Source organism: Mesocricetus auratus, unplaced genomic scaffold, assembly GCF_017639785.1.
Source record: "Mesocricetus auratus isolate SY011 unplaced genomic scaffold, BCM_Maur_2.0 Super-Scaffold_4256, whole genome shotgun sequence".
In the NCBI taxonomy this organism is placed as follows: domain Eukaryota; kingdom Metazoa; phylum Chordata; class Mammalia; order Rodentia; family Cricetidae; genus Mesocricetus; species Mesocricetus auratus.
The window spans coordinates 79564600-79586218 of NW_024429182.1; the positions used below are offsets into that span (position 1 = coordinate 79564600).

At 44.3% G+C, this 21619-nt stretch overlaps 2 protein-coding genes across 5 annotated transcripts in view; one reads left to right on the top strand and one right to left on the bottom strand.

Annotated features, from left to right (window-relative positions):
- Window positions 1–6171, bottom strand: part of Acsm5 (acyl-CoA synthetase medium chain family member 5) — a 32443-nt gene extending 26272 nt beyond the window's left edge. Inside the window, exons 1-4 of one of the 4 annotated variants that reach the window (XM_013113721.3) lie at window positions 5945–6162; window positions 5259–5293; window positions 3887–4096; window positions 338–548 (exon numbers count right to left, since the gene is read on the bottom strand). In XM_013113721.3, coding sequence (XP_012969175.1) covers window positions 338–548; window positions 3887–4087 — 412 coding nt within the window. In that variant the 5' untranslated portion in view covers window positions 4088–4096; window positions 5259–5293; window positions 5945–6162. Of the gene's footprint in view, window positions 1–337; window positions 549–3886; window positions 4097–5258; window positions 5294–5944 lie in introns of all 4 variants that reach the window. The other 3 variants (XM_005064489.4, XM_013113726.3, XM_040755599.1) reach the window with 3 other exon arrangements.
- Window positions 6172–8939: 2768 nt separating this feature from the next.
- Window positions 8940–21619, top strand: part of Pdilt (protein disulfide isomerase like, testis expressed) — a 32683-nt gene continuing 20003 nt past the window's right edge. Inside the window, exons 1-3 of the mRNA XM_013112705.2 lie at window positions 8940–9165; window positions 15614–15813; window positions 20001–20207. Of these exons, the coding sequence (XP_012968159.1) occupies window positions 15621–15813; window positions 20001–20207 (400 nt within the window). The 5' untranslated portion in view covers window positions 8940–9165; window positions 15614–15620. The remainder of the gene's footprint in view (window positions 9166–15613; window positions 15814–20000; window positions 20208–21619) is intronic.

The following is a 21619-nucleotide window of genomic DNA, read 5'->3' on the forward strand; positions in this document are numbered from 1 at the left end:
AAGTATCGATAAAAGCTGTAGGGTAGGAAAAAGTGAGATATTTGGTGACAAAAATAAATAATACTTTAAAAAATGTTTTGATCATTGAAAAAATCTCTTAACACAGTGCCTAGCACATAGTAGGTGCTTTAAAAAATTGCAAGGCTTCCTTATACTTCTACCCTTACTAAGCAGTTGACTCTTCATTATCATATCATTGTCTAGCCTCTGCAAACAATCAGGTTTGAGACTGCTGGGCAAAGGAAAAGTGAACCCCAAATACGGTTCTCTTGTGGGAACTGCAAGCTCTGGTGGGCAGGGTCAGTCCTACCAAAGAGCCCTAGCCTTGCTTACTGACCTGTTCGCATACACGCCACGCTGATCAACCACCAATCTGGGAGTCGTGGAAGCACCAGCATCATTCTGTCTCCAGGTTGCAGGCCACAAACACCCTCTAAGATATTGGCTGCCTTCCTGGACTGCTTCCCCAGCTCCTCAAAGGTCCACTTGACTTCTGCTCCTAAGCTGTTCACCCACCAGAATGCAGGATTTGGAGGCCGGTGCCCTTCCTGGACAGTAGATGTAGCCAGGGGAAAAAATAGAAGCCATTGTTGGGTGGCTTTGCTCATTTGTTTGTAAGAAAACTATATTTTTATAATAGTTATGTGTTCACAGAGTTCAAAAATCAAAATTATGAAGCCAGGCAGTGGTGGCGCACACCTTTAATTCCAGCACTCGGGAGGCAGAGGCAGGCAGATCTCTGTGTGTTCGAGGCCAGCCTGGTCTACAAAGCTACACAGAGAAATCCTATCTTGAAAAAAATCAAAATTATGGGCACAAGGTATGACTCGGTTGAGTAAGACTCAGCATGCACAAAGACCTAGGTTAGGTTCCCATCACTGAGTAAGACAGGTGCTGTGTGGCATGCCTATAACCCCAGTACTTAGGAGGTAAAAACAAGAGGATCAGAAATTCAACACCATCTTTGACTGCACAGTGAGTTTAAGTCCAATGTGTCTACATGAGACTCTCCCTCATAAAACTAAAAGCCAGTCAGTCAAGCACAAAACTCAAAGGCTGGTTCTTTCTTTGTACTTAAGAGAGTGGCTAGTTTTATTTGCTATTTACATATTTTCACAGTGTTGAGTTTAGGCAAATATAAGCAAATTTTCCATACCAACATCTTTGACATAAAAGGTAAGATGATTTATGCTGTCCTGTGTCTTTCCCTGTTCAATTAAAACATTACTCACATCACCTACTAATTAACACAAAAAAAGTGCACAACGCATTGGTTTTCAATATAGTCCCACAAGGTTGTATAGCTGTATTACTTATTGTTGCCACGACCAAAGGCAACTTAAGAGTTTATTTTGATTTAAAGCTCTAGAGAGCTAGATGTCTATGATGGTGGGGGAGGCACGGTGGCCGGAGCAGGAAGCTGTGAGATCACCTAACGGCACAGAGCAAGTGAGACAGAGGTGGACACAGCATAAACCCTGAGAGCCTGCCCAGGGCCTTGTCAGATCTTTTTCAGGCACACGCATGACCCAGGTGAGGCCCCTGGTTCTAACACGCAGTTTCTGGGATGCTTAGGAATGTACAGGAGGCTTTCAAAGCCCATGTGCATTTCTCAATCCCTAGTCTTTCTTTTCTTTAGCTTCTTGGTTATTCTACTAGCTTTTGGTTTATTTTTCTTTTCCCATGTGGGCATCTAACACTTCATCTGCTTCTTGCAATCACAAAGTTAAACTAATTGCCTACAATTTCTTTTTTGACAACTGCCTTCCTGGGAATAGACTTTTTTACTGGTTAAATTCCAAGCTGTGGCAACTCTAGACAGTCTTACAAAAGTAACAACCAGTCAACTGGTGTTCACTACATAATACATACATACATACATACATGTAACATTATGTAGCCCGAGAAGGTTATATTTAGGAATATATAGTGTGTGTGTACACACATATGCATAGATGCGTGTAACGATGAAAAGAGAGGATGTGAGTTTGGGAGAGAGCAAGGATGGATATATATATATATATATGTATATATATATATATATATGGGAGAATTGGAGGGAGGAAAGGGAAGGGAGACAATATGTAACTATATTATAATCTCAAAAATAAAAGAAAAAGATGGGAGTACCACCAAATAATGATAATTCTTTGGAAATGAAGCTTTGAAAAAGCTCTGGAACCATTCTTTGCCTTTGGAGGCTGCCAGGCTCCACTGGGGACAAGGACTGCTGCTTTCCAGGGCTTCTGGGCAACTAAAAAGTTGGCTCAGGACCAGGGAAGCTTAAAATGCCCCAGACTCGCTGTTCAGCCTGAGGCTCAGCAATGGCTGCAATAAACAGTGGGTGCCAGGGCTCTGCTACTTCTGAAGATACGGATTCTTTTCCAGTGTTGCCCTCAGCACTGTGGCTTTCATGAAGCCGAGAACCCTGGAAAATTCCATTTCATTGTTAAAACTTACTCTTGCATCTTTTGCCTTTATCATCAGAAGACCTCTAAGAGGTCAGGTATTGAGACTAATAACTTTAATCTCAGCAAATGGGAAGTTAAGCCATGTAGCTAAAGTTCTGCCGCCCCCCAAAAACACAAAACTCCAAATTAAAAAAAACAGACAAAACACTGACCTAACATGTGCAAGGGTCTGGACTTCGTCCCTAACACGGGAAAAGAAATGTGAAGAAGGGGAAGAGAAAAGGGAAACTCCTCTAAAATGGGAAAAAGAGAAAAAGCCCTTACTCTTTGCACATAGCTAAGGATGGAGCATTCTGCCTGTGAGTCACATACACCTCTCATTTAATGCTCACTACAGCTTGGGGCAGCCGATGCCTGGAATCCTAGTTGCAAAGAGAAAGCCAAGGCCCAGAGATCTCAGTTAAGTCCACACTTAAGTATGTGGGTGATGCGTGCCTGGTGACTGCAAAGGCTGCTTGTGTCTCCTTCATCCTCAGTCTGTCTTACCTGTTTACCATCTTCAGTGGCAGTGGAGTATTCCTATATCCAGTGGTGGCAGAATCAACAAGATTAAAAGTAACAGAAATGAGATAGGAATAGTAGATCGTGCCTGTAATCATAGCACCTTCGAGTCTCAGGCTGGAGGCTTGCCATGAGTTCAAGGCCAGGTTGAACCACAAGTTGGCTATAGTTCCAGGCCAGTCAGAATTTCACAATAAGACTATCTCAAAAACAAAGAAACACACCCCGGAGACAAGCAGGCAAATCTCTGTGAGCTCAAGGCCACTCTCATCTATATAACATAACAAGTTACAGGCTAGTAAGGGCTACATTGACCTGTTTTTTGTTTGTTTGTTTTTGTTTTTGTTTCTTTAGAGCAAGCAAACAAAATTAACCCTGAAGTTTCTTTGGAATCAAAATTTATATTCTCACATCACCAATAAGTCATTGGTATCAAATATAACACAAAGAGCTATCCATAATAGGCACATACAGAAGGGAAAATAAAGAAGTGTGTGTAGGTAAGACACACGGTGAAATCAGGATTTGTTTGGTTGTTTGTTTTGGTTCACTTCTAGGAGAAAAGCTTTGATCCTGAGCTCCTGTTTCTCCTGCTTGGAAGGGAAGTGTGTGACAGTGAGAGACAGTATCAGAGCAGAGCCCCTTCTCCTTCTCATCAAATCCATAGTAGGAGGATGAAGAAGCATGGCTGTCGTGTGTGGCTTGGGCTCAGGAACCAGTGAACCTGGTACACATGGTCTGGGTCAGACTTGTTTGTCTCAGGCTTGAGTGCCAACAGTGCGAGTTTTAAGACTTCCCAGGTTCTTAGGTCACAATGTTGAAATGCACTGTTTTGCAGTCTTGAGTCTCACTGCAGTGTCTGAGGGACTTCAGATGCCCCCATGGGACACCAGGGCAGCGTGAGGCTCACTCACCTTTTCCAGCCGACTCCACTCGTCCAGCACATCGTGAGCAAAGTTGAAATACTCAGGTACCGGCTGCTTCCCCAGGCTGATGGCTTCCCAGGTGGCCACAACCTTGGGGACAGGTGGAGGTGGTGGCTGCCTGTGAATCCTACGGATGCCCCAGGAACTCCTCAGCGCCTGGAGGACCAAGCCTCTCTGCCAGAACCTCATGTCTTCTGCCTGTCACCAGAGGAAAGACTGAAGGATTCTGACCAGCTCCAAGAGTAGCATAGCTCATACTGGCTATAGGGCACACAATCAACTTCATTCTGATGTGACACTGGTAGTATCTTCTCTGAACCAGAAGTACTCTCCTAGCTCTCCCTGTGTGGGAGTCTGCATGTATCTGAAGTCATCTGTTCAGAGCCCACTTCTCCAAACACAGGTCTTCAAAAGGATCCCAATAACAATAGTTTTGCTACTGTATTAAAAACTTTAATGTGCAAACCGTGTGTTTGTGTGTATGGATTGTACACATATGTTCAGGTGCACATATGTGTTTAGGTACATGTGTTTATGTATATGTGGAAGCCAGAGGAAAATCTTGGCTGTTAGACTAGGATGTCTGACCAGCACTCCCTAGGAATCCACCCATCTCCAGCTCCTTTATGTACATTCTGGGGATTAACTTAGGTCCTCATACTCGAAGTGTAAGCACTTTATTGATTGAATTATCTCCCTAGCCCCTTCACGCACATTTTAACTATTTTAATTGACATATAATTACACAGATTTAGGGAGCACACTGTGACATTCCAGCTAATTTGTGCATGTGTGATAGTGGGTTAGTGTGATTAACATAGCTGTCACCTCAAACAGCCCAACACTGCCCACTAGAGACAAATTACAACTCACAGAAAACTAAAAAGAAACATGAGACTTTATATATCTCTTACTTCACCAGACACGTGAATAACATTATCCCTTCAACATGACACCCCTGTGAGAAGAAGACATTTGGAAGACATTTGTATTCTTGTACCAAGACTGCAAATGCAGTGTGCACTTCACACTAGCATGCACAGCTAGGTTTAGGCCAGCTGTGTGTCAAGTGCCAGGTGCTGCCAGTGGGCAGTGGCATGAACAGGGCAGGGCTGTTTTAGTGCCTTGCTGCTCAGAGGATGGGCCTTGGAGCACAAGTGGTCTCCAGACTCTGTGACACACGTAGGCTGTCAGCCCCATCTGTGAGTGCATGTGACTCTGCATGTTCGTGGGACCCCACATATGTCTGTGGCCTGGGGATGCTCCAGCTTCAGTCCCTTGGGCCAAGTTCCTCTAGTGATGACAGAATAGGGCAACGGTAAAACAACAACCATGTGTTTCAACAACAGGAGAAACCCACCTCCACAACCACTGATTGACTGTACACAGAACACACTGAAAAAAAAAACAAAACTGTGTACATTATTTCACACCCAGCAATACATTGCCCAAGCTCCTGAAATTAATCATTCATGGTCCTGCAAACAACCCTTTATAAACACATGGGGTTCCAGAAAAAAATAACTTAAAAGTTAGAGGGAATAGTTGAGAAGAAGAAGGGGATCTGTGGGGGGTGGGAAGGGACAAAACGTAGTGATGGGAATGATTATGATGGAAAAACATTTTATACATTTTGTATCTGCCTAGAAAAGTTTGTGTGAAACCCGTCATTATGTATAATAGCATATGCTTAATCAACAATAAACTTATAAAAAAAGCTTTTCATTAAACCCTGTGACAATGCTGCTGAGAATGGTACTTTCCCAAAGACAGAAAAAGTGACTCCCAAGCCTCACTTTCCAGGAGAGCCCAGGTTTGACCTCTGTCATAGCTGCTAGCCCTGGCTTTGGGGCCTAGAGGCCTCTGACACCACCCCTGCATTTTGCCTTTTCTTTTGGCTCTTCCCTCCTTGGTGGTCGAACTCCAGTCTCCAGGCCTTTCCCTACACCTTCCTAAGGCCAGTTTATGCTGTGCCTACCCTTGATTTAATCACCAAGACCTCTGGGTAGGTGGCACTTGCCAGTGAAGGATTTCTTGCTCAGTTACCTTGTTTTAAAATCTGAGGCACACACGAGGCATAGTGTTCCTCTTCAGTAGCAGGGCAGACCTGAAGGCTCCCGAGAAACTCACCCAGAGGCTGAAGAGGAAAGGATTCTGACCAGGAGCTTTAGCCACAAACACAGCTTAGAGAGAGAAGCCTTGGAAGTCAGCAGGGGACGCGCAGCTTCAGCCAACAACAGGACACGGTGAACCAGTGAAAGTGGCTCTCTGCCAGTTCCCCCTGGCTCACAGGGCCTGCAGGACTAAACCCTGGCCTGGACTCTGCCTCCTCGGGATTGGGACATTTGCTTCCTGGAATTCAGGTCAACGACCTAAAACTGGAAAGAGAACTTTACTCTGTGTTAACAGAAAGGCCATAAAACCAGACCCCCATTGTGTCTTGCTTAAAGCCCCCTTGCCTGCCCTCCAAGCATAAAGATAGACAGTGAATGGGCAATCTTGCTGATGATGAGAGCAGGGTTCTTGGAGTTAATGAAATGGCTCTTGGATGGGGGCCAAGGCAGCACAATTACATACATTTACTGAAAGTAAGAAGAATCAGCTCTTATCTAATACGAAGCTGTTGAAAGGGTTCTCTTGTTTCTGCAAGGGTCAAAGTCAAAGTCGTAACACTGGTGCACGGCAGCAGGTGGATTCCTTGAGAACAGCAGCAGCAACGGGGCCATTGAGATGCAGATAGTGTAGCTATCACCAGAACCCGATGGAGAATCTCCCATGTTAATTCCTGTCCCACCTCCCCACTGTTGCTGGTTCCATCCTGGCGTGCTGCACGCCTGTCTCTTCCTGCCTTACTATCTCTTCTGTCTGTGGTTCTCAAGCTTCCTAATGCTTCAGCCCTGTAATACAGTTCCTCATGTTGTGGTCACTCCCACTACCATAAAAATTATTTTGTTGCTACTAAATATCTGATATGCAGGATGTCTGTTACAAGCCCCCCCCCCAGGGGTCACGACCCACAGGTTGAGAACCATTTTTTTGTACACGATTTCCTACCTTCTTTATCAAGGTGTCACTTGGAATGGCACAAGGCTCTCCCTCAGACTAGAACTGTCTCCTTTGGCCATCCTCCCTCACACCTCCTTTGGGCACCATCCCTTGCTGCCCATGTTTTCAGTTAATTCACTGTGTTTATCCCCCTCACACATGCACACTAGAACATGAACCCCACGTAGATGTAGGTTTAGGATCCTCTGTTCACCCATATCCCTGCACTTAGACCAGTGCTGCTTTGGGAGGAGTTTGTGATTATTTGTTGAATCTACAAGTAGTAAAAGCAGATTCATTCAACATTTTTCTCACTGCTAGATATTTTGCAGGAGGTTTTCCATGAGTAACAGGTATAAGCTATTTCTTTGTCCCTCCCTGTCCCACAGCTGCTTTGAAATAATCACTCAGAGGCTTAATATTAACTATAAACTCTTTAGCATATAGTTCAGGCTTGTTACTAACTAGGTCTTCCATTTAAATTAACCAATTTCTATTAATCAATGTATTGCTACATGGACATGGCTTTTACTGGTCTTCTGGCATCTCCCTTGACTCCACCATTTATTTTCCTTCCTGTATTCAGTTTGGCTTTCCTACCTAGCTATATTTTGCCTTGCTGGAGACCAAAGCAGCTTTTATTATCAGCCAATGAGAGAAACATATATTCATAGCATACAGAAGTGTTATCCCACAGCAAATAGGTACAAATTGATTTCTGACATTGTAGGTATGAAAAGGTGTGTTTTATTTTTGTTTATAGAGTAAAATCTAATCAGGTGAAGTCCCCAGCACAGGGGGACTTCAGAGCATCTTCCTTAACACTAGAAGCAGATGCAGGGTTCTCGTAGAGAAAATGCTCAACCTCCCACAGGGTGTCTAACATTCATGATGCCATGCTCCCTGACTCATCTGTTGGTCAGGTCACACAAGGGTAGCTTCTCTTTCTCCCTATATACCTCGGCCACAGAATCTTTGCTGGGCCCTAGGCAATAAACTCGTGCCTAAATTTGCAGCAACTTCTAGAGATAGGATCTTCATGCTCAGGTAAATGACAAGTGAGTTATCTTCAGGTGATACCATCTCATTATCTCTATTTCTGTCAGTATTTGATAAGAGCTAGGGCAACAGAGAGCTGAAGGCTGATAACTCTGGTGGTAACAACGACATACTAATAATACAAACAGCTTTTATTTAACACATATTTATTCAACAAATATTTGCTGGGTGCCTAGCTAAGCTAGGCAAAGCAAATGGCATGTAATTTAGGAGGTGATTAATGCCCAAGATGGGGGCGAGTCTGTTATCATTTTATACACAGTGGTTGGGAAAAGGCTAACTGGGAAAGTGACACTAGACATGAGGAAGCCAAGAGTATAAGTCAAGTATTCCTAGGTAAAGAGCTTCCTGACCGAGGAGAATGCAAGTGTCAAGGCCCTGATACAGAAACACGGGCATCGTATTTGAGGAAGAAGGAAGAGGCTGATGTGGCTGGAGGGTAGTCAGGGAAAGGCAGTAAGAGGGCCTGGGGGTATGGCTCAGTGGAAAAAGAGGTATAGTACTTGCTAAGTATGTGCAAACCCTGGGTTTGATTCCCTAGCACTTAAGAAGGGGAGGAGAGGGTAGTGGTCAGACGGAAGAGGGTGCTTACTGCCTTCAATGCACTCAGCTGGTCATTTTGCACCTATAAGTTTGCTTAACCCTTTCCACACCCAGTGAATTCCACATCATTGAACAGTAGAAGGAACCAAGTCTCAGAAAGAATAAATTGGTCACACTGGTTAGGACAGTTCTGGGCCTCAAAACTCCAATCCATAGATACCCAACTCCCTATAGTTAGTTTGGCTTTTGGTCCCATAGAAACTCTGGTTCCTGGTGTCCATGGGCACATTTTTTCAGCAGGGCTGCTATGCCAGGCCCCTCTTACTCAACAATGGCCCATTCTTCTCCAGTCCCTCAGCCTGGCCCTCTAGAACCCCAGAACTCAGAACATTGTTTCAGAGGCAGCTCTGACCTCCACGTGCTCAAGGAGGAACTTCATTTCTGCCCCTCGATTTCTTGGGAACACCCATTAGCAGACAGGTCCTGCTCTCATCACAAAGGGAAACTTAAGGCCTGCTCTTCAGACTCCCACATCCTCTCTGAAGTGCCACAGAGCTAACTGCCCCAGCTCAAAGTAGCCAGACAGTTGGATAGCCTGAGAGGAATCCAGCTCCTTGCAGGTATGAGCTTGCTGAATAAGAACACTCTGACTGAGAGGTGACCTTCTTTCTGTTAAGGACATCTTATATTTAGGATGGCTACACATTAGGGTCAGTACAATGGCTTTATAGGCTCAGTATAACCCTACTCCAGACCATGAGATCAGAACCTGCTAGGTTTGGACTCAAGCATTAGTATTTGTGAAAAACTCCTCCAGGAAACTGTACTGTGCAGTGGTAATTAAAAACCCACTCGAATAGGTCCTGGCTTTGTTGTGGGAATTAAATGAGGCCATTTGTTCACTCACTAGTCACTGAGCATCAAAACAGGTCCAGACATGGTTCTAGGAGGTGGGGAAACAGCTACAAACAATTCTACTCATTTATATTTAACGGCTTTAAAGATCCAGATGAGGTGTTGCATTATCTGAAATCTCAGCACTTGGGAGGTTGAGAAGGTGGGAAAATCACGAACATCTAGTCAGCTGGGGCTACAAAATGAGTTCCAGGCCGGCCTTGGCTACTTAGTGTGACCATATCTTTAAAAAAGAAAGTTCAAAAATGAAACATAAAGTACCCAAGTAAACAAAAGCAAACTGAAATATGAAATAAACACTGGTGACTGGGAGGGCAGAGTGTTTCAGGTGGAGGTGAATGAGGCCAAGTGTCATTGGAACCCTCTCCACCTGATATCTGGTATCAGCTGGGGTAGCAGCTCCTGGTGTCCTTGAGTGAGTACTCTCATCAGGGGCTCCTCTATCAGGATCTGAACCATTATAAGAGTCCCAAAAGGTGAGATAAACAAGTTGTAGGCAGAGGCAAAGTCCTAGGGTGGAGTGAGGGGAGGGGAGGGCAAGGTCACAGGGCATTAAGGACAAGGTCCAGAGGCATTGGGCCTGACAGAATAACACAACTTTTGGATGATTCATCCTGGTAGAACACAAGAACCTTTGCAGAAAGAGAAACAACTTGGTCTAGTTCATATTAAAAATGGAGCTCTCTAACTGCTGTGTGTGCCAAGGATTAAAGATTACAAAGAATAGGAGACCATTAAGCATCACATGGTGTGGTTTAGAGCCAGTGGTGGCTGGGATATGGGGGTCTTGGCAGAATGCTGGTGGGCAAAATCCCACAAAAGGGCTACTTGGGGACACCCCTTTAGTGTCAGCTGTTCTTACGAAGGACGGCTCCCGCTCCAGTCACTTTCCCCTGAATCGGGGACTGACGTTGAATCTGAGATTAGCATTTTTAGGATTGAGTTGGTTAGAAGTGTTCAGGGGAGAGGGCTCCAGAAGGGCCCACAAAGAATGCCGGCCACAGAAACAGGCAGGTACAGGAAAAGTGAGGTCTACACCCAGGTAACAAATGGGCAAAGCACAGGCAGAGGATGTCTCAGAGTATGCCTGAGGGCACAGGGTGCAGAGTTTGAGGGTCTCTCTGCAATGAAGTAGAGGCAAACTTAGGTTTTAGGGAACTCTCAATATAAAGAGTAAGAGGGACAGGAAGTGACTCCTAGAAAGTGTAAACAGTTCACTTATTTGCTTGCTTTAGTCGCATGTTCCCTGAGCAAAGCTTCCTACCATCACCCTACTTTAAATGTTAAGCTGACCCTTTCCTCCATCAGTTTTCAATCTTTCCTACCTGCTCTTGTCCCTCAGACCTTATCAACATATTCCTTTTTGCCTTGTCTGCTTGTTTCCCAGAAGAACACACAGACTCTTTGTCTGCTTTGCTCACTTCTGTGTCTTCTGTGCTTAGAAGGAAATGAGCAAGTGTCATGGCCTCAAAGATACTTAGTGAGTGAACAAATGAATGAGTGAATGTGGTAGCCTGAGTAAAAATGGTCCTCATAGGCTCAGAGGGAGTGGCACTAACATGAGGTGTGGCCTTGTTGGAGGAAGTGTGTCACTGGGGGTGGGTTTTGGGCTTTCAGACGCTCAAGCCAGGCCCAGTGTCATTTAATCTTCCTACTGTTTGTGGATCCAGATGTAGAACTCTCAGCTACCTCTCGAGCACCATGTCTGCCTCTGTGCCCACCATGATGATGGAATAATTCTCTGAACTGTAAACAAGTGCCAATTAAATGTTTTCCTTTATAAGAGTTGGAGTGGGCATGGTGTCCCTTAACAGCTATAGAAGCCCTATGTAAGACAGCTAATGAATGGATGAAACAAGGTTGACATGGTGAAGGCTGATGATGGTTTGTGTGGTGTTTTGAATAAGAATGAACAACATAGGCTCATATATTTAAATACTTGGTCACCAGGGAATGACACTATTTGAAAGGATTAGGAGGTGTGGCCTTGATGGAAGAAGTCTATCACTGGGGGGTGGGCTTTGACATTTCAAAGGAATTACAGATTAGTGAAGGAAACAATAGAAAACAGAAAGGTGATGAAAATGTTTGAATGAGGGAGCCAAGTGCCAGCCCCATCAAGTAGCAGATCTTGACAGCTTTGGCCATGTGGTTCTGGTTTTAGAGTCAAGGATAGAAGAAAGGCATTAGGTAACCTTCCTCTGAGACTAAGGAACACCACTGAAGCCAGGCATGTGTGTGTGTGTGTGTGTGTGTGTGTGTGTGTGTGTGTGTGTGTGTGTGTGGTCCCTGCAGTAGAAAGCTTATGTTTATAACTGGAATAATTTGTGGTGCTATGAACCTTAGGAATGAGTGTCTTGAGGATACATAGTGCCATTTTCCCTAGATTGTATGTTTTCAAATTTTCCCAAATAAAGAGTTAAAACAACAACAAGAGAATAACCATCTGGGAACCTTTGAAGAACATAAATATTTGGGTCCTGGAATGGCTGTTTTTATGCCAACTTGATACAAGCTAGAGTCACTGAAAAGAAGGGACACTTAATTGACAAAAAAAAAAAACCTCAATAAGATTGGGCTATAGTCAGGCTTGTAGGGCATTTTTTTTCTTTTTTTGGTTTTATGAGACAGGGTTTCTCTGTATTGTTTTGGAGGCTGTCGGTCCAGTCCAGCCTCGAACTCACAGCTTTCTGCCTGCCTCTGCCTCCCGAGTGCTGGGATTAAAGGCGTGCGCCACCACTGCCTGGCGGGCATTTTCTTAATTAGTGATTGATAGGGGTTACCCCAGCCCTTCTTGGGTGGTGCCACAACTGGGCTTGTAGTCCTGGATTCTATAAGAAAGACTGAGCAAGTCATGGAGAGCAAACAAGTAAGCAGCATTCCTCCATGGCCTCTGTATCAGTCCCTGCCTCCAGGTTCATGCCCTGTTTGAATTCCTGTTCTGACTTCCTTTGATGATGAACAGTGATATGGAAGTGTAAGTCAAATAAACCCTTTCTTCTCCAGCTTGTTTCATTATAACAATAATTGCTGTAACTAAGACAGGCCCCATATTGAATAATTCTGAATTAATCTGAGTTTGGCTGAGGTGAGGTGCCAGTCATATTCTTTAAATTCTATAGAGGATCCATGGTTAAGAAAAGAACATTGATATGGATCAATAGGATTAACATAGTAAACACAGAAAACGTTACCAAAAGCAATGTACAGATTCAATGCAATCCCCATTAAAATTCCAAAACAATTCTTCACAGACATAGAAAGAACAACACTCAACTTCATATGGAAAAACAAAAAACCTAGGATAAATAAAACAATCCTGTATAATAAGGAACTTCACCATCACTGACTTCAAGCTCTACTATAGAGCTGTAGTAATAAAAAATAGCCTGGTATTGACATAAAAACAGACAGGTGGACCAATATAATCAAATCAAAGATCCTGATATTAATCCACACACCTATGAACACCTGATTTTTTTTTTACAAAGAAGCTAAAAATATAAAATGGAAAAAAAGAGAAAGCATCTTCAACAAATGGCTGGCATGACTGGATGTCAGCATGTAGAAGACTGTAAATAGATTCATATCTATTGTCATGCAGAAAACTCAAGTTCAAGTGGATCAAAAACCTCAACATAAATGCAATTGTACTGAACCTAATAGAAGAGAAAGTGGGAAGTAGACTTGAATGTATTAGCACAGGAGACAACTTCCTGAATACAACACCAGTAGCACAGACACTGATATCAACAATTAATAAATGGGTCCTCTTGAAGCTGAGAAGCTTCTGTAAGGCAAAGGACAAGGTAAATAAGACAAAATGGCAGCCTACAGAATGGGAAAAGATCTTCGTCAACCCCACATCTGACAGAAGGTTGCTCTCCAAAATATATTTAAAAAATCAATAAGTTAGACATCAAATTATCAATAATCCAACTAAAACTGAGGTACAGATTTAAACAGAATTCTCAACAGGAGAATCTCAAATGGCCAAGATACACTTAAAGAATTGTTCAACATCCCTACCTATCAGGGAAATGCAAATTCCAGTAACTGAGATACAATCTTATACCTGTCAGAATTGGCTAAGATAAAAAATACTAAGAACAACTTATGTTGAAAAGGATGTAGAGTAAGGAGAATACTCCTCCACTGCTGGTGGGAGTGCAAGCTTGTACAGTCACTTTGGAAATTGATATGATGGTTTCTCAGAAAATTGAGAAGCAGTCTACCTGAAGACCCAGCAATACCATTCTTGAACATATACCTAAGGGATGCTCAGTCATACCACAAGGACACTTACTCAACTGTGTTCACAGCAGTGTTAGGTATTCATAATAGCCAGAACCTAGAAACAGCCTAGCTGCTCCAGAACCAAAGAATGGGTAAAGAAAATATGGTCAGTGGAAAAACAAGCAAGCAAACAAAAAAAAAAAACCCAAAACCCCCAAACAAAACAAAACAAAAAAACTGTGATGCCATGAAATTTGCAGACAAATGGATGGAAATAGAAAAAAAATCATCCCAAATGAAGTAGCACAGACCCAGAGAGATAAACATGATATGTACTCACTTATAAGTGGATATTAGTAAAGTAAAGGACAACCAGGCTACAATCTATAGCCCCAGAGAGGCTAGGTACCAAGAAGGGCCCAAAGAGGGACGTATGGATTTCTCTGGGAAGGAGAAATAAAAGAGATCTCCCGTGTAAACTGGGGGTGGCAGATGGGGATGAGAACATGAAGGATCTGATTGGGTGGGTTGGATGTAGGATGGATGGGGAGAGTGATGAAAGAGATGTCTTGATGGGGGAGAGTTTGGGGTTAGGGAGAAACGTGTTACTAGGGAAACTCCCAGGAATCCACAGAGGTGACCCCAGATAAGACTCCTAGCAATAAGGGAGAGGGTTCCTGAACTGGCCTTCTCCTATAATAAGATTGGTGACTACCTTAATTGTCAGCAGAGAGCTTTCATCCAGTAACTGATGAAAGCAGATGCAAAGATCCACAATCAAACACTTGACTGAGCTCCTAGAGTTCTGTTGAAGAGAGGAAGGGAGGGGTTATTTGAGCAAGGAGGGTCATGATTGTGACAGGAGAGCTGACCTGAGCTCATGGGAGCTCCAAGATTTTGAAGGAACAGCTAGGGAGCCTGCATGGGACCCACTTAGGCCCTCTGCATGCATGTGACAGTTGTGTAACGTGGTCTGTTTGTGAGGCTCCTAGCAGTGGGAACAGGACATGTCCTTGCTTGAGTTGACTTTTGGGAACCTATTTCCCATGCTGGGTTGCCTGGTCCAGCCTTGATGCAGGGAGAGGAGCTTGGTCCTGCTTCAACTTGATGTATCGTGATTCCTTGACTCTCATGGGAGGCATGCCCCTTTCTGACCACAGACAGAGGCGGAGTGGATGGAGGTGGGGTCGTAGATGGGAGGTGGATGGAGGAAATGGCAGGAGAGGAGTGAGGGCAAACTGTAGTCATATGTAAAATAAATGAAAAAAATAACAAAAAGAAAAGAGCATTGAGCACTCAACAATATGTATAATCTGAGTTTGTTTAAAATATGCATATGACTATTTTCAACATTAGTGGGATTCATTACCAATCAGCAGCTTTTTCCACAGAGGGATCGTGGGATAGATCTTTATTTACTTGACAATTTGTGTTGCTGTTTCTGTTTGCCTATTTGAGACAGTATTGTACCATGTAGCTCAGGCTGGTCTGTAACTCACTATGTAGTCCAGTCTGTAGTCTTGAGAACATTTTAAAGACCAGGCAATGGATTGGGCAGATTTGGAGAAGCAGGAAGCAGCACCAGTATCAGTCAAGGGGAGTGTGGAAAGGGGCCACTTAGAGACTTACTTTGGGATTCTGGAGTGGGACTCATCTTTGTGAAGTCTCACCAAGTGACTGGGAAAACAGTGGGTTCCAATTGCCCCTTTGATTCCAGGTCTTGAGGAATGGGAGCTGTTCTAGCTTCCCTTATGCAGTTGAGGTTGGCCAGGCAACCTTGTGTTTTGCTGTAGGGCTGCTGCCAAACTGTGCAATTCAGAGTGTTATGAGCTCTGCTCCTTCTACATTCCCCTACAAGCATAAGGAAAGGGTGTTCAGGTTTGAGAAGAGTTCTGTTTCCTCTGCTACCCCCTGCAGGCCAGCCATGGAACTGCTCTGGATGCCCCTGCTGGTGGTGGCTGCTTGCCTTGCTCAGGTCCTTTGCTCACCAGGGATAGATACAGGCCTCAACATTTCCCGGCCTGTGCACATCCTGGAAGATCATAACTTAATGGTGTTGACTCCTGCAGGCCTGGCGCAGACACTGAATGAGACCCGCTTCCTAATGGTGATTTTCCGTGAGTATATTTGGCTCTGCTAATGAAGGGTCATTGATTTTGGAGACCACAGGAGTTCTCTATACTGTCACATGCACAGAAAGGCACAAAAAATACTGTAGGCACTCACAGCTGGGGAAAGGCCTGTCCCCACAAGAATTCAAGCTCTGCTCACTCAGCTGTTTTTATTACAGTGGAAGACCAAGTTCATCTCTCTTCCTCCCTCCCTCCCTCCCTCCCTCCCTCCCTCCCTCCCTCCCTCCCTCTCTCTCTCTCTCTCTCTCTCTCTTTCTCTCTCTCTCTCTCTCTCTCTCTCTCCTTTTTAACCCTCCACCACTGAGCTGCACCTTTAGCTCCTACTTTTACATTTTTAATTACTCTGATAGCAATATGAACAATTCAAAGTATTCTATCATCTAAGAGACACTAAATTAAACTCATTGCGTTTCCATTGTTGATTCTGTCAATACACAACTGAATTCAAAATAAGTTTTTGAAATCTGGTAGACCTTTTAAGGTGACCTTTGGGAAAATAATTTTGGGGGAGGATTATAAACGTTTCCCTCAAAGGTAAATGGGCTTTTTATACAAGAGAGTTTTCGGGGACATCTCAGTGACTCTCAAATCCTTGGCCAGTCTCTCAAGGGCGATGCTCAGTGGGGACTTTCTTTCTAAGGTCTCAAATGCTGCCTGTGTCTAAAACAAACTTCCATGTTTGGGGTTTGGTTCTGACCACCTGTCACTTTTAACATTCTGTGTGCACTGATGACACCATCAAGCACTTCTCGCCAAAGTCAGAAACGTCAAGGTCATGCCCAAGTTTTTTTGCTGTGGCCTCATAAGAAGGTATCTCCATATCCTGTGGGTTCTTCATCACAGACTTTGTGGTCCCCAGCTATTTTCACACCCCCATCACTGCCTCTGCTTCACTCTCACTGCTCTCCACCGGAAACCCAAGGTAGGCCACTCCACGGACTCCATTCTCCTTCCAATGTGTTCTCCGTAAAGCACCCAGAGAGACTGGTTTCAGAACTGCAGCTCTACTTGTCAAAATGGAATATTCTGGCTCAAGTCTCTAGGTCTTTCATCACACACTTTGCTCTGTAGCACCTGTCTTCCACTTCTGCACTTGGACTGTGAGTTTAAGTTTCTCGTGAGGAAGCTTTGCTCATTCCCGTTTAGACTGGGTAGTAATCTTCCCCAGTCTGCTTCTCCTTCCTTCTAGGCACATTTGTCACATCACATCAAAAGCACTTCTAGACTTGCATGCTCCATGGAGTCATGTCACAAACCTGACCCATGTCTTGATCCCTGGAACTGACACTGTTGGAACATGGTAGGTCTCCACACATGCCAAGTGAATGAATGAATGATTGAACTAATGCTATTTTCTTTGGGTCTTCCTTTTCTCTGTGACAATTAACTTGAATGAGTCAAAGAGAGAAGGCAAGGCTACTTTTGGTGGAAAGTGACCAAGAAAGGATTGGCAGCTGTCATTAGGGCCATTTGCCAGTTGTCCCTAAAGCAAAGATGGCAAGAATATGTCTTGAAGTTACAGTAGATATTGACGGTAATCATGATAAAGATAGTCATCAGGATTGGAATAATAGTGACAATTGCTGATGATGGAGGTAATAATAGAGATGGTGATAATGATAGACATAATAATGGCAATGGTGATAATTGCTCAAGTTAGCCTTGATTGCCAGCTTGACTTAGCCTGGAGTCATCTGAAAGATGAAGCCTCAGTTGAGAAATTACTTAGGTCATGTTAGTCTGTGGGTACATTGTGAGGTATTGTATTAACTGTGAATTGAGGGCTCAAACTACTGTGGAATGTATTTCCATTTCTTGGGCAGGTGGTCCTTGGCAAACTTGTAAGCAGCATTTCTCCATGGTTTATGATTTAGTTCCTCTTTGAGTTCCTACTCCGACTTTGCTCAGTGATGAATTATGACCCAGAAGTATAAGGCAAATACATTGTTTTTTCTCCCAAATTGCTTTTGGTCCAAGTATTTTAGCATAGCAGAAGAAGAGTAGCTAATGCAGAATAGAATAATTATAGAGATAGTAATGTCAATGGTGGTGGTCATAGAGATGATGGTAATGATGATAGATATTATGATGGTGATGATGGAAATATTGATAATGATGTAAATTATGGTGGTGGTTGAAATAGAGATGCTGAGAGGGATGATGACTATGGTGATGAGGTGTTGATGATGACAGCTGTCATGGTTTTAACTATGGCAGTGATGATTTTAATGGACATTTATCAACATCTGCATTACAATTATTGTACTCAGTACCATGGTTCCCAACTTACTCATGAAACAAAATTCAGAAAGGTTAGATAATTTGCCCAGAGTCACACAAGTGGTAGGAATTTAAAACATAGTCTTCCAGCCAAACCACTGCTCAGTCCATCTTACACCACCACATTGACCTCCAGAAGATGTACTTTTATCGTAAGTATTTACTGAGTGCTGGGTATGCCCCGTATGTATTCTCAGCACTGAGAAAGGAGTGGTAAACTACATTGCTTTCCTGGAACTCACAGGCAGGAGAGGAGACACAAAGCAGATGCAGGAGTGAAGTATGTGGTGTGTCTTGTGGTTAACAATGATATGTAGAAAAGGGGTTGGGATGTGACAGAAGTGTGTGAGGTCTATGGCTGTGCCAGCACGGTCTCCCTTACCTCTGTTTCAAACACCCCAGGGCTCTGGGATGTGTATGGATTCTCTAAATGCTCCACCATTTGGCAATTATTCCAGTGCTTCTCTTTTCTGAGCATATACACTCATGAACTCAGCAATCATGATTCCAGCATGGCCAGGTCCACCAGGAAACTGGGAGAGGCCACACAGCAGAGTGGCCAGCAAAGAGGCCAGAGCTTACTGCTGATAATGGAGGGGTGTATCGAAGATGGTGATGGGAGAAGCATCAGTCTGTGAGGGAGGGAGAAAGTCTTTGCTTCCCATCTACGTGTGGGGACTTTGATGAGAATGATCATTCACACTCAGGTTCCATTGCTGAGCCAGTGACTGGCAACAGAGCCTGTGCCAGCTATCCTGGGGCTCAGCTTCCCCGGCTGTGCTTTACAAAGCATGTATCTGTTAGATGTGGCCTTGCCCACAGCCAGGAGGTGAGCTGCACTCTCTCCAAGTGCTCCAGATGGACAAGAGGTTTGGAAAGGATAGAACATTCTGGCTTGAAAGAGAACCAGTTTCCCCTAGCCCTGACAGCCTACCAGTCTCATGTGGTAGCGAGGACCTGCATTCTGGCAATGTCATCAGAAGGTTTACCATTCCATGTCCTCCCTCACATTTCAGCTAGGACAGCCCATCCCGATGGCCAAGGTCAGTTCTCTGGGGGCTGTTTTCAGTAATGAGCCCCTACCTTACCTCACTGCCCAGCTGTGGGAACCACCAGGGATTCCAGAGTACCAGACACTGTGACAGAGTACCGGGGTCTCTTTGGCTATCCGTTCCCAAGGTGGTCAGAGAGGGGAGTGAGTATCCAGTGCACCCTACCCACCTGTTTCTCACACCTTACCTACCTTTGCCTGAGAGAGTTCTCAGCCCAGCCATGGCAGGAGGGGCTCAATGACTATTTAGTTCCAAAATATTCCACCAGATGGCGCAAATGAGCCACATCACTTGCCCTTACTTTCTAACCAAAGGGGGGAAAATTCAGCATTAATAACAATAGCTATTAAAATGCATTATGTCCTTATTATGTGTCAGGCATTAATCTGAGTGTTTTTACATGCCTAGTGAAAGTTTAAAAACAAACAAACAAATAAACAAACCAGGACTTCTTCAACCAGCTTGAGTATATCCTGTTGTTAGGACCTTGGGCAAAGTGTGTGATTTTGTTGTGCCTCGGTTTCCTCATCTACACAACTGAGATAAGAACAACATCTACCTCCTAAGGTTATTGAGAGGAACAATAGACTTAGTACTTGTAATGCCCACAGATAACACTAAGCACCATGTAACTGACTGCTAAATTAATTTCATTTGATTCTGATAATCTCCCAAATTGTTCCATTTTTATCATCCATTTGTCTCATTTCCTGCCCCATTTCTGAAACCTACTCTTTAGCTGTGAACACAGGAAAAGCCAGGGCCTTCCAGGCAAAACCAAGACCAGACCAGCGTGAGGGAGAGGGACTCTGTAGTCTATCTTCAGACTTGTTCTTTCAGACAACCCATCCTCGAAGCAGTCCCGGAAGCTGGCTGAAGAGCTGGGCAGAGCCGCGGAGATCATCGGCAAGGGCAAGAATGGTTTGGGCTTTGGCAAAGTGGACATCACCGTGGAGACGGAGCTTAAGCAGGAGTTTAACATCAAGCAGGCCCCGGAGTTGAAGCTGTTTTTCGAGGGGAACAGGTCCGATCCCATCAATTGCAAAGGTAATGGTGATTGGGGTTTCGGTTGATTTCATACTTTGGGTAAGCCTGCATGGCAGCTCAAGGCGGGATGTGGGAGGCTCTGACCCACATGACCTCCCGGTGAGGTGATCCAGGCTCTTTTCCTTTGTGGCTCCATCTTGCTTAGAACCCTGAAGCCACCTGCTGTTCCCTCAGTCTCCAGATGGAGGGGCTCACCCCAGGTAGCATGTTGGCTAGAGTGTCAAACTCACTCCTGTTTGCCATCTGCTGGCTGGAGTTCCGATACACAGCAATGCAAGACAGCTGAGAAATCCAGCTCAGCTCTGTGTCTAAATGAAAAACGAGACTTGCAAACATTCAGCTGCTTTTATCAGAATTCTTAGCTAAGGAGGGACATGGCTACCTACCAGAGGTTCTTTCTAACTCCACTATGGAAGATTTCGTCATGGAAGCACTGCTGGGCCAAAGGGGAGGTTGCAAGGGGCTGGGGACAGCTTGGAGAGTAAAGCACTTGCAAAGGACCTGGTGGGATTTCCCCGAACTCCTGTGAAAATGATAGGCTGGGTGGTGCCTTCTTGCAATCCCAGAGCCGAGGAAGTAGGAATGAGTAGGAGACTGGGGCTAGCAAGCCAGCCACACTAACCTATTTGATAAGTTCTAGGCCAGTGAGGGGCCCCATTAGAAGAAAAGATGGTGCCTTCAGAACACCCTATGGTTGATCTCTGGGGCTCTCTATGGGCACACACACACAAGCATGTACATACACAGAAACAAGCAGAGGGTCTGGGCATGACAGAACAAAAGGTTGCAGTGGGTGTCCAGCCAGTACTTTTCCTCACGCCGTCATTCGTTGATCATTGCCGACACATCTATTCACATGCCCACTTACTGACAGATTACCATGATATTGAAGCTGTCTGGAGAATCACATTTCATAGTGTGTGACATGGCTGATCCTAATTTTTCAATGTAAACGGGTAGGAACAGATAGCTATGGACTAGCCGGAGGATGGGTGGACTCACTGCTGGATGTTACAAAGCTGGTGAAGCCCAAAGGAACTCAGCAGGAGGTGACTGAGATAGATGACTCCGTGGGTGAAGGCATTTGTTTCCAAGACTGAACCTGAGTTCAATCCCTATGATTACATGATGGAAGGTGACAACCTATGCCTGAGAGTTGTTCTCTGGCCTCCACAGGCATGCTATGGCATACCCTTGATAGCTAATTCATAAGTACACAAAAGAACCTAACCCATCCTCTACCATGTCAGCAGAATGGTGCCGTGGTATATGTGTTGAATAGCAGAATCAGAAAACAGACACTGCCTTTTACAGGCTTTGGAATTTCTGAAACTTTCTTCTAAGCAGTTAGTACAAGAAAAGCCTAGGAACTAAATGATCCAAATAAAGAATACAGTCCACCCCAGGAGATG